The sequence below is a fragment of the Orycteropus afer genome, unplaced genomic scaffold, assembly GCF_000298275.1.
Source record: "Orycteropus afer afer isolate SDZICR_OR568_19922 unplaced genomic scaffold, OryAfe1.0 scaffold00280, whole genome shotgun sequence".
Lineage (NCBI taxonomy): Eukaryota > Metazoa > Chordata > Mammalia > Tubulidentata > Orycteropodidae > Orycteropus > Orycteropus afer.
Window position 1 is genome coordinate 4,389,266 of NW_006921867.1, and position 14,735 is coordinate 4,404,000.

The following is a 14,735-nucleotide window of genomic DNA, read 5'->3' on the forward strand; positions in this document are numbered from 1 at the left end:
AACCCACCAGCCACTGCTCAGAAGAAAGATGGGGCAATCTACTTCCATAGTGATACTGCCTCGGAAACCCAAGGAGGGGTTGCTATGAGTCGGGTCCAACTTGATGGCACATAACAACAGCAACAACGACAAGGAAGGAATAGAGAGAGCTGAGATCCTGAATAGAGAGGGTATGAAATGGTCCATCCATGTGAATCCAAATTGAGGATGAACGTGATTGGAATTTATCAGATCAAAGACGTGAAAGTAATTATAACAGTGGTCCATAGCATGGTGGTCATGAAAGGAATGGCAACCTCTAAGTTTTAAGGGACTTATTTTACATTCAGGAATCAGGGTTGATAGGTTCATAGCCATCCAGCCACCCTCCCTTGGAATCTTCTCTTAATACAAATAATCCTGTGTGTTCTTTTCTCTTGATGTGTGTGCACATATCATTACTGGGGAGAGCCAAAGCCCTCAGTTATCATATCCTTTCCATACAAATTTAGGGGTGCCTGGAGTGCTTAGTGGAGCAGTGGTTAAAACACTCATCTCCTAACCAGAAGTTTGAACTCACCAGCTACTCCATGGGGGAAAGATAATGCAGTCTGCTTCCACAAAGCCTTGGAAACGCTATAGGGCAGTTCTACTCTGTCCTATATAGTTGCTGTGAGTTAGAATTGACTTGACAGCATTTTTTTGTAGTGTCTAGAAGCATCAATCTCACTTGCTTTAGCATCTGACTCATCTGTTGCCTATTCTAGCTGGTGTTGTGGAGATGTGAGGACTCTGAGTGGTTTAGGCCTCCCAGGCCATATCCAAGAATACAAAGCAAAAGTCTTCTCAGCTCTGGATTGCTCCAAACTTATCTAAAATTCTGGCATTTGGGCTCAGAGTGAGATTGGGATGATGGAGTCCCTTCTACTACATGTCTTATTCAGCAATACATAATTCATTTCATTCCTGCCCTTTTGCCAACTGTTCAACATTATCTCCTCTTAGATGAGGCAAACTGTGTTTTTTTCCATCATCCAGTCTTTCCATCTCTTTTTTTATGGCCTAGAAACTATGTCATTGAAACTTAGTATACTGGAGATTTTACAATGTGGACCTCTCTCTAGTCTTTACCACGGGTTTCACATGCTCACTTAGAAACACAATATTGAAGCCTTGTTCTTGCATTTTTATGGTAAAAAAAAAAAAACCTCCACTTGGATAAGGGCGTGTAGAGACCTTCCTTGAATGGGGGGATAAGCATCAGATGAAGTGTCAAAATATTTACCTGCCACATAATTTTAAGAATGAGGGGGAAAAGGAGGAAAGCCTTTAGTCTTTTTTGATTATGTTGTTCTTAGGTGCTGTCAAGTCAACTCCAACTTATAGCGACCCTATGTACAACAGAATGAAACATTGCCTGGTCCTGCACCAGTGTCATAATCCTTGCTATACCTGAGCCCATCGTGGCAGCCACTGTGTCAATCCATCTTCTTGAGGGCCTTCCCCTTTTTCGCTGACCCTCCACTTTACCAAGAATGATATCCTTCTCCAGGGAATGGTCCCTTCTGACAACATGACCAAAGTAGATGAGATGAAGTCTGGCCATTCTCACTTCCAAGGAGCATTCTGGCTGCACTTCTTCCAGGACAGATTTGTTAGTTCTTCTGGCAGTCTATGGTACTTTCAGTTTTCTTAGCCAACACCACAACTCAAAAGCATCCACTCTTCTTCAGTCTTTCTTATTCATTGTCCAGCTTTCACATGAATATGAGGCGATTGAAAATGCCATGGCTTGGGTTAGGCTCACTTTAGTCTTCAAAGAGACATCTTTGCTCTTCAGCACTTGAAAGAGGTCTTTTGCAGCAGATTTACCCACTGCAATATGTCATCTGATTTCTTGACTGCTGCTTCCATTGGTGTTGACTGTGAATCCAAGTAATAGGAAATCTTTGAGAACTAGTATTTTCTCCATTATTGTGATACAGTTTTTGATTATAGGTAGGGCATTTAAGATTGATTTAGAGAATAACCTGTGTTGGAGGAGTCAAGATTGAGGGCATAAAAACAGCTGTTTAATATATACTTTAAGGTATCACAGGGCACTGAGGAAAAAGTTAGCATTGATGATGAGGTAGAGTAAAACTGCACCAAGATAGGCAGGAATGAATATATGGAACATATTGTAGACTGTGGAGGGGAGCTCTATCTAGAGATGAGAAATAAGCTCATAGTAAGGAAGCCGACAAAGGACCTTTAATAACAAGAAGACATGTTATGGAAAATCTACAAAAAGAACAAGCAAATTATATCCTTCAGGCTATAGTTCATTATTGATTAGATTTAGGCTCCAGCTGTCAATTTTGTTCAATATGGTGCCGTGTATTGTTATGACATTTACATCCCAGGTGTGCATGGTGGTTGTTGGCAAGCGGTGCCATTTATCATTGCCGTTAATCTTTTGTAAAAGTGTGACTATTATGCTTCTGCATCACTTTGTTTTGTTTTTCATTATTATTGACATGTGTTGGTGGCATTACATCAGTTGAACAAGTATTTATCCTTGAAACTTTGAGAATTCTTATTATCCTTCAAACAATTCATGATGTAACATGCAGAAAACTACTAGAAGATTGAAGCATCTTACCAGGGCTATTTTCCCCATATTAAGCTTACTCAATTTTCAAAGATTAATTTGTGGTCAAATTAGTGTTAGTCACTGAAGAATACATTAAGGAAAAAAAAAAGTCCGTTTTAATGATCATGTATATTTATAAGTACCTCTAAGGAGTTGTTAAGATTGGTCTATGAGAATGTTGTTCGTAGTAAATGAAGTATCATTATAACAGGATGATGTCTATTTTGTGAACTAGAGCGAATAACATCATTTAGTATTCTGCATTTTTTTCACGTATGCATATGCATTAAGGAATCAGTCCTTGTTGGGCTATTTTATCATGGGATTGTTTGCACAATTAAGTTAAGGATAAAATAGGAAATAGAATTACCAAAGGCTGATGAACATAAATATCGATGAATAACCTTTTGATAAGTTACCTCCTTAATCCTTGTTTTCAAAACACTTACACCATCTCATGTCTGAAACATGGAAAGCAATATCTTCCTTGCTAATTTTTCCTAATTTTAAGCAGAATAAATCCTTAAAGGAGCCCTGGGTAAGCATTTGGCTCCTAACCGAAAAGTCAGCAGTTTTAACTCACCAGCAGCTCCTTGGGAGCAAGATGGGGCAGTCTCCCCTCTGTAAAGACAGCCTTGGAAACCGAGTGCAGGTACTTCTACTCTGTGCTATAGGGTCGCTATGAGTCAGAATGGATTCAACAGCAATAGGTTTGTTTATTTTGTTTTTTAATGCATTCCTAGTAATGTTTGAGGAGCTCTGGTAGCGTAGTGCATGAGGCACTTGACTGCTAACCAGAAGGCTGGCAGTTCAAACCCACCAGCCACTCCTCGGAAGGAAGGTTGGGCAATCTACTTCCATAGTGATACTGCCTCGGAAACCCAAGGAGGGGTCGCTATGAGTCGGGTCTGACTCGACAGCACGTAACAACAACAACAGTAATGTTTAAATTTTGCTTTTTAATGCATTCCTAGTAATGTTTAAATTTAAGGGTCCAAGAGGTAGGTCATTCGGCAATGTGAGTGAGTCTCAACCTTTATAAAGTTGATAACTACCTGATTTTTTTTTCCTTCTGCTTTTGTGTTTTAATTTGGTAAACCAGGGTATTTTCCATTTCATTTTTGCTTGATAATATTTTTGGGAAATTGTTGTTTTCTTGAAATAATACACTTTGCACAATGTTTTATAATCAGAAAATGTTTAGTATTGATAAAGATGAATTACTGAATTAGGTACATTTTGCAGTTAAATAGTGTAATAACAGAAAATTTCTGGTAAGAACTTCTGTTCAAAGAGTTATTAAAGTAATTTTTTCCTACTTTTGAAATCGAAAGGTGCTTATTAAGGCTTTGTAATTAATTTACATGGCAATTTCAAAATGTTCTCATGAACTTTGTGAGGAGAATATGTCAAAGCTAACTACTCCCCTTTAACGGGTATTCAGCTTATTTTCTTAAAAACCGTGTTTTTCTAGAAACACTAACCGAAGGTGACAGTTTTAATTCGTGGAGAATTCTTGATTCACTATTCTTGTTTTGAAAATGTCTGAATAATAAACCAGTGTAAATTAGAGCTTATAATGAAGAAAATTTGATAAACAGGAATTTTTATCTGTAGTGACAACAGAGTAAAAACTCCAGCAAATAGAAATAAAAAATCCAATTTTTTTTTAATGTCTCAGAATATCTAAGTGAACATCAAGTGAACATGTTTGGGCAAGAAATGCAATCTTTGATATGCTTACAGTATATATCACAAAAGAGTTAACAAACCATATTTTATTAAAGGCAGTTTTATAGATCTTTTTAGGTCAGCACTATTGTATTTCTTTATTGTTCCATGAAGCTGAGAATTAAAAACAATAGGGCTTTACTGACCATTCTTTTTTGGGAGGTGGGATTAGAGGAGCTGTGTAGAGTATATTGACTGTATTCTTCTTCAGATTACTTGTTGAGTCAAATCACTAGAGACTAATATTTTCCCCATGTGCATTTTCCACAGTGAAATATGTTTTCTATCTCAAAGTATCTTCCCAAAATAATTTCAGGAGCTTTGTAAAAATTATTGTTGTTGTTGTTATGTGCCGTCACATCGGACCCAACTCATAGCGACCCCTCCTTGGGTTTCCGAGGCAGTATCACTACAGAAGTAGCTTGCCCCATCTTCCTTCCAAAGAGTGGCTGGTGGGTTTGAACCGCCAGACTTCTGGTTAGCAGTCAAGTGCCTTAGGCACTATGCAATATTTCATAAATAAAATCCTCATCTTTATAATGCAATTAAAATTTCCAGACATCTTTCTCCTACGTATATACAAATGCCCATATATGACCATTATATGGGTTAGCTATAGCTGTGTAACAAGTCACCTTGAAATTTAGTGTTTCAAACAACAATTATTTATTTTGCTCTCAGAGCTGCAAATGGGACAGGCAGTTCTTTAACTCTCTGCCAGAATATGCATGCGGGTCTAGTCAGCTGTGACTTGAATAGGTGGCTCTGGTGACATTGGGTGAGCTCTTCCACATGTCTAGCCATCAGCCAGATTTGTATGACCTCATTTGGAACAAGTGGAGCAACTCAGCTGTACTACACATGTCTCACCCTCCAGAAAACTGGCTTAGGCATGTGCTTATGAGGAAGGCAAAACATTAAAAAAAATGGTTAAGCCCTTCTGAGGCCTTCATTTGGAAGTGACACACCATCAGTTCCAATGCAATTGTATTGCCCAAAGCAAGTCAAAGGTCAACTCAGATTTAAGAGGCAGGGAGATAAACACATCATTCCAATCTCTGCCTCTGTCACCACAAGGCTTTTTCCCTGTATGCTGGTCTGTGTCTCTTCTTCTCTTCTTAAAAGGACACCAGTTATATTGGATTAGGACCCAACCTTTCCCAGGATTGTCACATCTTAATTTTATTGTACGTGTAAAGACCAGATTCCCAATAAGGTCAGATTCCCAGGCAGAAGTGTTAGGACTTGTACATATCTTTTTAAGGGACACATTTCAACCCATAACACTACTATTCCCTTGATTTGGCATTGCCTATAGGCAGGCTAGGAACCCTGGTAGTGCAATGCTTAAAGCACTTGGTTGCTAATTGAAAGGTCTGTGGGTCAAATCCATAAGCCACTCCATGGGAGAAAGATGTGACAATCTGCTTCCTTAAAGGTTTACAGTCTTGGAAGTCCAATAGAGCAGTTCTACTATGCCCTATAAGATCTCTATGAGTTGGATATAGGGAGGCCCTCTTCAGAAGCATGAAAGAGAAGAGAATGAATAGACCAAGGCTGATTTCTTTAGTGAGGAGAGGAAGGGAAGTATTAGGAAGAGGTTGTGTCTTGTTGCACACATTGTCCACGAACAGTTCCACTTCAGTATGATTGGGGAGTTGTAAGAATGTTAATATTTATAAACAAACTTTCCATAATTAATAGAAAGAATCTTCATAAGCTCTGAAGTCATTCTTATGGCTCGGTGGTTAAGGCATCCAGCTGCTAACCAAAAGATAAATGGTTCAAACTTGCCAGCATTTCTGAAGACGATAGATGGGGCAGTCTGCTTTAGTAAAGATTTACAAACTTGGAAACCCTACGGGACATTTCTACTCTGCCCTATAGGGTCATTATGAGTCAGCATCAACTCAATGGCAGTGACTTTGTTTGTTTCTTTTTTTTTTTCATAGACTCTTAGGTGATGATGTGCTCTTCTACTTGATCTGAACCAGCCTGGTTAACACTTTCCCACTCTGTATTTTGTTTGGAGCTCAAAGCTAATAGTTTCCTTTTCTAGTCAGCAAGTTCATTGGGTCACAGTATCTTTTTTCTTTTTGAACAATCATAGTATTGTTTAGATGCTTTAAAACAAAGTACTCCTTCTTGCCAACTTTATGTCTTGCTGTTGCTTTCACAGAAAGCCTTATTGGGGTAGATATGACCGATATCTATTTTTATCACTGGCAATCTTAAAGTTAAATCTTGGAATTATATGATTCCATAGAAAGTTGAATTTTGCTTTCAGAATTTTAAATTTGTAAGGGATATTTAAACTTGTGTAAGATAATTAGCTACTATCATAGTTTGTAATGTTTCCAAATATTTTAAAGTAACTTTGTGAAGTATATTAAGATTATATCTAGAAATCTAATATAGAAAGTTATTTACTATAATTTTTCTAATTTATGTTTCAGAATACCTGGTAAAATGAATTAGTGCTGACCTATCTAATTTATGGATGAGAAAACTCAGACCTAGGTTAAGAATTTAGTTTTATTTAAAAACAGGTTAAAGATTGACCTTATCAAACAACAAGCCATTTGCTGTTAAGCACACTTTACTTTTGGGTTTATAATAGACCATTTACAGATAATGACTTAATTTCCATTAACTATTGTTGTGATGCCTGTCTAAAGTTCTAATGTGCAATCTGGTTGAATCATTTCTTGTGCACTTAATAGTATAGCATACACTTTGGGTCCTAGTGATTATGTTTTATAAAGAGTTACTGCCAAATAACACTTTATATCCAGAGACATTGTAAAACGATTATATTATCTAACTTAGGTCTTGAGTACTTCTTTGCTCCGAGGAATAACTTGACTTTTTCTTGATTATCTTTGTAGCCCAGATTTTAGTGCTGTTCCTAGTATATATAAGCCTCTAAAAGTATTTGATGCTGAGGAATAATGAATAAATGCATGTTCATTTTCATCTGTTAGAGCCCATGGAACATTCCAGTACATTGATACCTCTATTAAAGAAGAGAATGTGTCCCAGTGTTACAGTTTGCTCTTTGGAATGTCATTACCAGAGACAGAAATATTGTAACAGTCATGGGGAGGAACACATGGGCCTACATTTATTTCCTTATTGAGGCTCTTTAACATCTTGGCTCAAAGAGAATTTGTTTCCATGTCTGAGATATTGATTGTCTTTGGTTTATCCGTCCAAAGCTACTCTCTACCGTTCTCTTCCTTTCAAGTCTAACCTGCTTGGACTGTATAAGCAGGCTTCCTTGTCCAGTTGGATTTGGCCAATGGGAGCATTGACAGGAAATCAGTGGGAAGGGGAAAAGGGTCGGTGTGTTTGTTCACTGCCAGCTGACTGTATTCGTCACACATAGATCACAGCTTCTGCCAAGGGGCCCTTTCATCTCTCTCCTTGCCTACCAGAAAACCAAACCCACTGCCACTGAGTCAATTCCAACTCATAATGACCCTACGGGACAAAATAGAACTGTTCCACAGGGTTTCTAAGATATAAATGTTTGTGGAAGCAGACTGCCTCATCATGCTCCTCCAGAGTGGCTGGTGGATTTGAACTGCTGACCTTTTGGTTGGAAGCCAAGTGCCTTAACCGCTATGCCACTAGAGCTCCTTCTGCACGTCTAGAGATTAATAATCAATCAATGCCCCTCTTTCTCTTTCCCTGCCCCCTCATCTATCTTTCTCCCTCTCTCTCATTTTCTATTTCTCGCTCTCTTGCAAAAGGAGTGATATTAGCTCTTCTCTGCTACTAGCCTAAATAGTTTCATTATACGCTACTCTCATCTTTGTAAATAATACTTTATTAAATCTGCTCAAATTGCCCAAGTTCTGCTAGGAAATTGGACCCTCAAAGCTGAGCCCCACTCTTCACTCTCAGATAATGAAATTTAAAGGGAAGGAGGGAATGCGATTAGGATTTATTGAACATTTTGTCTGCTAGAAACCATGCTAGACACCTTATAATTAATTATTAACCTGTTTAACCATCAAAGTACTTTGAAGATGGTCCCTTGTGTTATGCTAAAGCTAAATTTTTAAGAAGAATTTTAGAAAATGTGGATTATTTAGATTAAGAATTTTGAAATACATGCATATGATAGCTAACACTTGAAAAGTACATACCATGAAAAAGGCACTGTTTTAAGTGCATTGAAATCTTCACAGCATTATTAGAAGGTAGGTAATAGTAAATCTGTGTACACATGAAAAATGTAAACCACAAAGAAGTTTAATTACTTGCCCAAGATTACTCAGCTGGGATGTGGCAAAGCTGGAATTTGAACAAAGGCATTCTGAGTACAAAGTAAGAATTCTTATTCACAGCATTACATTATTTGCTTGTGCTTCGTAAAACATATTTCATCAATTGAATTTTTTTCTTTTTTTAAAAAATTTCCTCTACACAAAGCTAACACCTTTCCATCAACAGTTTCCTAATATGAAATATGAAACCAGCAACTTTTTTTTTCTTCTGTTTTTAAGGGGCTCTTTTAAAGGCAAAACTAAACTATGATCCCAAAAGTCAAGATGGTGTTCATTCTTGGAGGGACTAGTAAACAGAAGTGGGATTGAGCAAGCTCCTAGGGTTCTGGTCAAACTCTGCTTCTTAATTTGCATGCTAGTAATATGAGTGTGTTCACTTTGTGAAGATAGTTTGTGTTGTTCACTTGAGATAAGTGTACATTTGTGTATGTATATTATCCTTCTATTAAAAGTTTTTGTCTTCCTTATAAAATACTTTTTACCACCCATTCTTAACAAAACAAACATCTATTAGAGTAGTTTATTTACACTGCAGTTAATTGACCTTTTTTTGCAAGAATATATAAGTAACAAAATAATTACCATTTTGACATTTTTTCACATGTACAATTCAGTGACATTAATTATGTACATCATGTTTTTAAACCACTACCATTAGGCATTTCCAAATTTTTATATCACCCTTAACAGAATCTCAGTGTCTCCCTTTCCTTCTCCTTCCTATCTACTCCTGGTAACCAATAATCATCATGGCTCTACATGTTTGCTCATCTAGATAGTTCATATAAGTGAGATCAAACAATATTTGTCCTACAGTAGCTGACTTATTTTGCTTAATATGATGTTTTCAAGATTCATCCATGTTGTAGCATGTATCAGGTCTTTTATATTCATGGCTGGGTAATATTCCACTGTATGTATATACAAATTTTGTTTATCCATTCATGTGTTGATGAATAGATATTTAAACAGTTTCTACCTTTTGGCTATTGTGAATAGTGCTACATGAACATTGATGGATAAGTGTTTATATTCCTATTTTCAATTCTTTTGAGGATATACCCTTTTTTTTTGTAAGAGTTTTATGGTTGTAGTACTTACCTCTAGGAATTTGATCCATTTTGAGTTAGCTTTCATATGTGGTATAAGGTATGGATCCAGACTTACTCTTTTCCTTGTGGAAATCCAGTTGTCCCAGCTCCATATACTAGAGAGACTATTCTTTCCCCATTTGAATATATTTAGCACCTTTGTTGACAGTTATTAATAGATGCATGACTTTATATCTGCACTCTCAATTCTATGCCATTCATTTAGATGTCTATCATTATACCAGTACCAGACTGCTTTGATTAGTGTAGCTTTATAATATGTTTTGAGATTGAGAAATGTGTATCTTCCTACTTTTTTTTTTTTCCCAACACTTCCTTGGCTCATTGGGGCCTCTTGTAGTCCTATATAAATTTGAGGATTGATTTCTACAAAGGAGGCTGTTGGAATTTTTTATGGGAAGTACATTGAATCTGTAGATTACTTTAGGTAGTATTGACACCTTATTTTTATAGGAAGTGTTCAGCAGCATTCGCCAATAAGTTGGATCCCTAGTTTTGCATTCTTTTTGGTGTTTTCAGTTTCTAGAGGTTTGTAATCACAGAGCAGTATTCCTGACTTTCTGAACAATAGACAAGTCTATGGCCTAACCTTTTTGTAACCAGAAATCCATGCTAAATTTTCCATTCTCTTTGCTTCCAAATGGAATTTTGTATTGTGCCCTGTATATTTTCAGACCATAAGACCCACACAACTCAGAAGAGTCAGAAGTCATTTAAAAATTTTCATAAATGCATTGATTTACTTTACTCAAGTTTTCACTTTGATTTCATTTCACTTTGTTTATTCCCTTTACCAATAAACCTGTCAAAATTTATTTTGGACATTATCTGTGCTTCTGTATTTTAAAATTTCATACTGACAATGAACTGGAAGGATTATTGTCTCCTTTTATGATCGTTTCACCTTGCTATTTGACTTACCAAGGAAGAAAACAATATATAAATGAATACATGAAACCATTAAGCATTAAAAAACTTCATTTGATGAAGAAAATATTATTCATGAAAGTGATAGAAGATAGAGATCTGCAGGGTCATATGACACAAAGAGGGTTTTATGCTTTGTGTGTTTTGAAAAATAAGTTTCAAGCACTTGAAAAAAAGCCGTTAAATATAAGATGGTTGAAGAAAACATGACTGTTTTAGTGACACACAATGACACATGCAATGAAAAGACAAAGCAGATGTGGAAGATGAAAGAAGAAAGAAAACTAAAGAAGATTTAATTAGAAAAGGCCAAAGGAAAAAGAACAGGGAGAAAGTATTTGAGGCTTCTAAGCCTTTGCCTTGTCCCATCCACATTTGCCAATGTTAATGATTGAATATAGGATGACCCCTTTCCTCCTTGACTTTTACCCTCACAGGAGTGCCAAGGTAAGAGAATAGAACACCATGCTGATGAGCTTGACTTTTTAGTAGATTCATTATGTCCCTTTTATTTGTACCTAGAATTTGACCAAGAAAAGAGAAGTAGACAGGGAGTAACAGAAGAATAAAATATAGACACCATCCTACATTTATTTAGTGCTAAATCTGTGTAAGATACCTACATTGTTTTCTGTAAACCTCATAGGAGTGCCCTGAAGTGGTATTATTTCAATTTGTTTCACTAATGAAAGAATTGTGCCTCAGAAAGTCTAAGTAACTTGCCCATCATATCACAGCTAGTTAATAGGAGACTTGAATTCAAAAGTCAGTTATTTTCTGCTTCTGAAACCTGTGCTATTTTTAGGTAGGAAGTGAGTAGTTGAAGACAGTACAAAAATGAAAGCCATTCGAGAGAAATGAAATGTTTTGCTTTCCCTGGCATATTCATAGTACAATGGGAAGAAGACTGAGAATCTGGAAATCCATGAAGTTACATATAAAATATTGAACATCTCATTGAATATCACTTTAGACCACAGAAGCGAACATTTGTTATTTAAATCAAAACTGATTCAATATATATATATATATTAATTAAAACTAATATATATGTTAAGAGATGAAGGAAAAATATTCCAGAATTTTTCATGTAAAACAGGCTTTTATAGAAATTCTGACCCACACTTGTTGCTTAATTTATGTGGCAAGACACTAGGGCAAATTCATTCAATCTCACCTACTGGAAAGATGGTTTAGTGGAACAGTTTGAGGAACACCCTCTATTAGAGAACATAGTGGATATAACATACAAATTAGATTTCAACTGGAATACTTTAACGTAGCAGTAATTGTATGAGTTTAGAAATTACATATGATGCCAAGAACTATCTTTTTCTCTTTCACCTTATGGCCTCCTCTTTCTAGGTACCCCACTAAGTGCACCTGGAGGCTTCTATCTGGCCTGCAATCTTACACATGCTCCATTTTCTTTGATTCCAATTTTAAGGGGAGAATTATCAAAGAACATGTTGATCTCTTCATACAAGTTTGGACTAAAAGCAAGATCCCTGATTGCCTTGCTTAGGTTTGTGTAGACTCCTTGCCCCAAAGCTCAAATATTCTAGGCCTAGTATCTTTGGTGCTGTAAAATCTCTGTAGACTTAGGTTTCATGCTTTATACTGTACCCCAGACACCTAGCTTAGCCTTTCCAGTCCTCTTCTATAATCTGCCACCCACATTCCTTTTTGAAAAATTGTTGCTCTCTAATGGTGGTTGATGGCACCCAACAGCATAAGGTATTTGCTTCTTAGCTCAAGAGTCCTTTGAGGTGGTAACATGTATTCCTCTGAGGACTTCGTAATCATGTATACTCAACTGCATGATATTCCTTTATGAAAAGGCACATTGTTGTCGTTAGGTGCTGTCCTGTCAGTTCTGACTCATACAGACCCTGTGGACAACAGAACAAAAAACTGCCCAGTCTTGCACCATTCTCAAATCATTGCTATGTTTGATCCCATTGTTGCGGCCTCTGTGTCCATCCATCTTGTATAGGGTCTTCCTTTTTTTTCAGTGACCCCTCTACTTTACCAAGCATGATGTCTTTCTCCAAGGACTGGTCTCCCCTACTAACATGTCCAAAGGACATGAGATGAAGTCTCATCATCCTTGCTTCTAAGGAGCATTTTCACTGTACTTCTTCCGAGACAGATTTGTGTGTTCTGCTGGCAGTCCATGGTATACTAAATATGTTATATATTCAATACGTTATATATCATTGTGGAGAGGGGTTATTGGAATGGTGCTTCATTTAAGTGGGTTTATTTTGTCTTTCAGTTTGGGAAGCAGCACATAGAGAACCTCTTCAGTGACCTGCAAGATGGGAGACGCCTCCTAGATCTCCTTGAAGGCCTGACAGGGCAAAAACTGGTGCGTAACCTATTTTCCAGAAAGTTAGCATTATTAATAATAGAATTTCAAGCCAGAGACAAACTCAGCCCACTTTTATAAGATATGGTAAAAGTCGCTAATTTACTAATTGGCAATTTAACTAGCAATACAGGACTTTCCTTAATAAAACAGTCTCACAATATTATTTTCACATTGACATAGTCTATCATATGTAGAATAACAGGCTGAACATTGGAGTATTATATTTTGTTAATTAAAGAATATTATTTGTTTGTAATATATGTTATCTTATTGAATATCTTCCTTTCAAGGATTTTACACAAAATGACTTATTACAATCATCTTCATGTTTTTGTGTGTTTTGCAATTATTTTACAATGAACTTGTGGAGAGCAGAATAGACTTAGGTATTTTAGGCTAATACATAATAGCAGATGTGATGAATATGGAACTCCCCTTTGAGAACTATTATACCTTATGACTTCAGAGTGTTTCTTTGAGGTAGGTGTGATTATAATAAAGTTATAGATCAATAATATCCTGTATGAATTTGAGTTCACTTGACTGAGGTCTCACAATGGGAAAAAAAAGCCCTAGAATACAGATATTTTCAGTGAAATAATCTTATTATTTTTTTCTTCACTCCTCTTTGCTCTGGACACAGAAAGACCAATAGTTGCATGTTATATGGCCACTTACAAGGTTTTAAGACCCCAGTTGCTACTCACCAAATTAAGATGTACAACATCGTCTTTGTGCAATCTGTTATGCCAGTTGACCTTTGTGTCCCCCGAGACCATCCATCGTTCTTAGCCTCCAGGCCCTGTGACTCATTCTCTTAAGTTTATGACTAAGAAGTTTTCATAACTTTGCCCCCGTACACTCTACTACCTTCATTGATATATTTGCAGAATATATAAATACATATGTAGAGATATTCTCTTGTCAAACCTATATATACATATATATATTTTTAGTGTGTAGTCCTGTTCGCCTTCCCACCTCTGTTCAGTTTGAGTATCTATCTGTGCAACCACTCCTAAATTATTATTACTACTACTGCCGGATTGTGTATGCAATAGTAATTCACCTTTATTGCCTTTAACTCTTGTGCTCCTTCTTCTGATCCTTTCTTCCTCCGCCTTGATCATTTTGTTTTGACCTCCTGCTTATTGCTTATTACCTTTCCCTTCATCCAAGGTAATATGCATCTACTCTCCAATTAGTGATTTACTATCCTTTATCCTCCCACCCCTGTTAAACTTCTGTGTGTAAACCTTCTCTTTTTTTTTCTTTTTCTCATTTTTATTGTGATATGTGTGAAAGTATACAGAGCAAATTCACTTTCCATGCTGCAGTTCACATACACTTTGTCTCGTGACACTGACAGCAATTTCTCACAATGCAACAGCTCCCCCCACTCCCTCCCCATAGTTACCTCTTCCCTGTGTCCTTCCCTCCCATGCATTCTTGCCCCCTGAGCTGTCTCCTGTGCATACACAGCCCTTCTATTCTCCCATGATTGATCTCTCCAAGGAGTGTATCTATCTAATATAAATGTTCAGCTCATGTGCCTGTCTTTTGTCTGGCTGGAAGCCACAGGAGTGTGTTCAATTTCAGACCTGAAGGGCAGCTAGGGGGCCATAGTCTCAGGGATACCACCAGGCTCTGTCCGAACAGAAAACTGGTCCTTTTTTTTTTTT

The 14,735-nt window shown here is 36.9% G+C and overlaps 1 protein-coding gene across 1 annotated transcript in view; it reads left to right on the top strand.

Annotated features, from left to right (window-relative positions):
- Positions 1 to 177: 177 nt before the first annotated feature.
- LOC103205306 (dystrophin) overlaps positions 178 to 14,735 on the top strand; it is a gene marked incomplete at its 3' end in the record, with an annotated part of 320,392 nt that continues 305,834 nt past the window's right edge. The window contains exons 1-2 of the mRNA XM_042782273.1: positions 178 to 246; positions 12,958 to 13,050. Of these exons, the coding sequence (XP_042638207.1) occupies positions 178 to 246; positions 12,958 to 13,050 (162 nt within the window). The remainder of the gene's footprint in view (positions 247 to 12,957; positions 13,051 to 14,735) is intronic.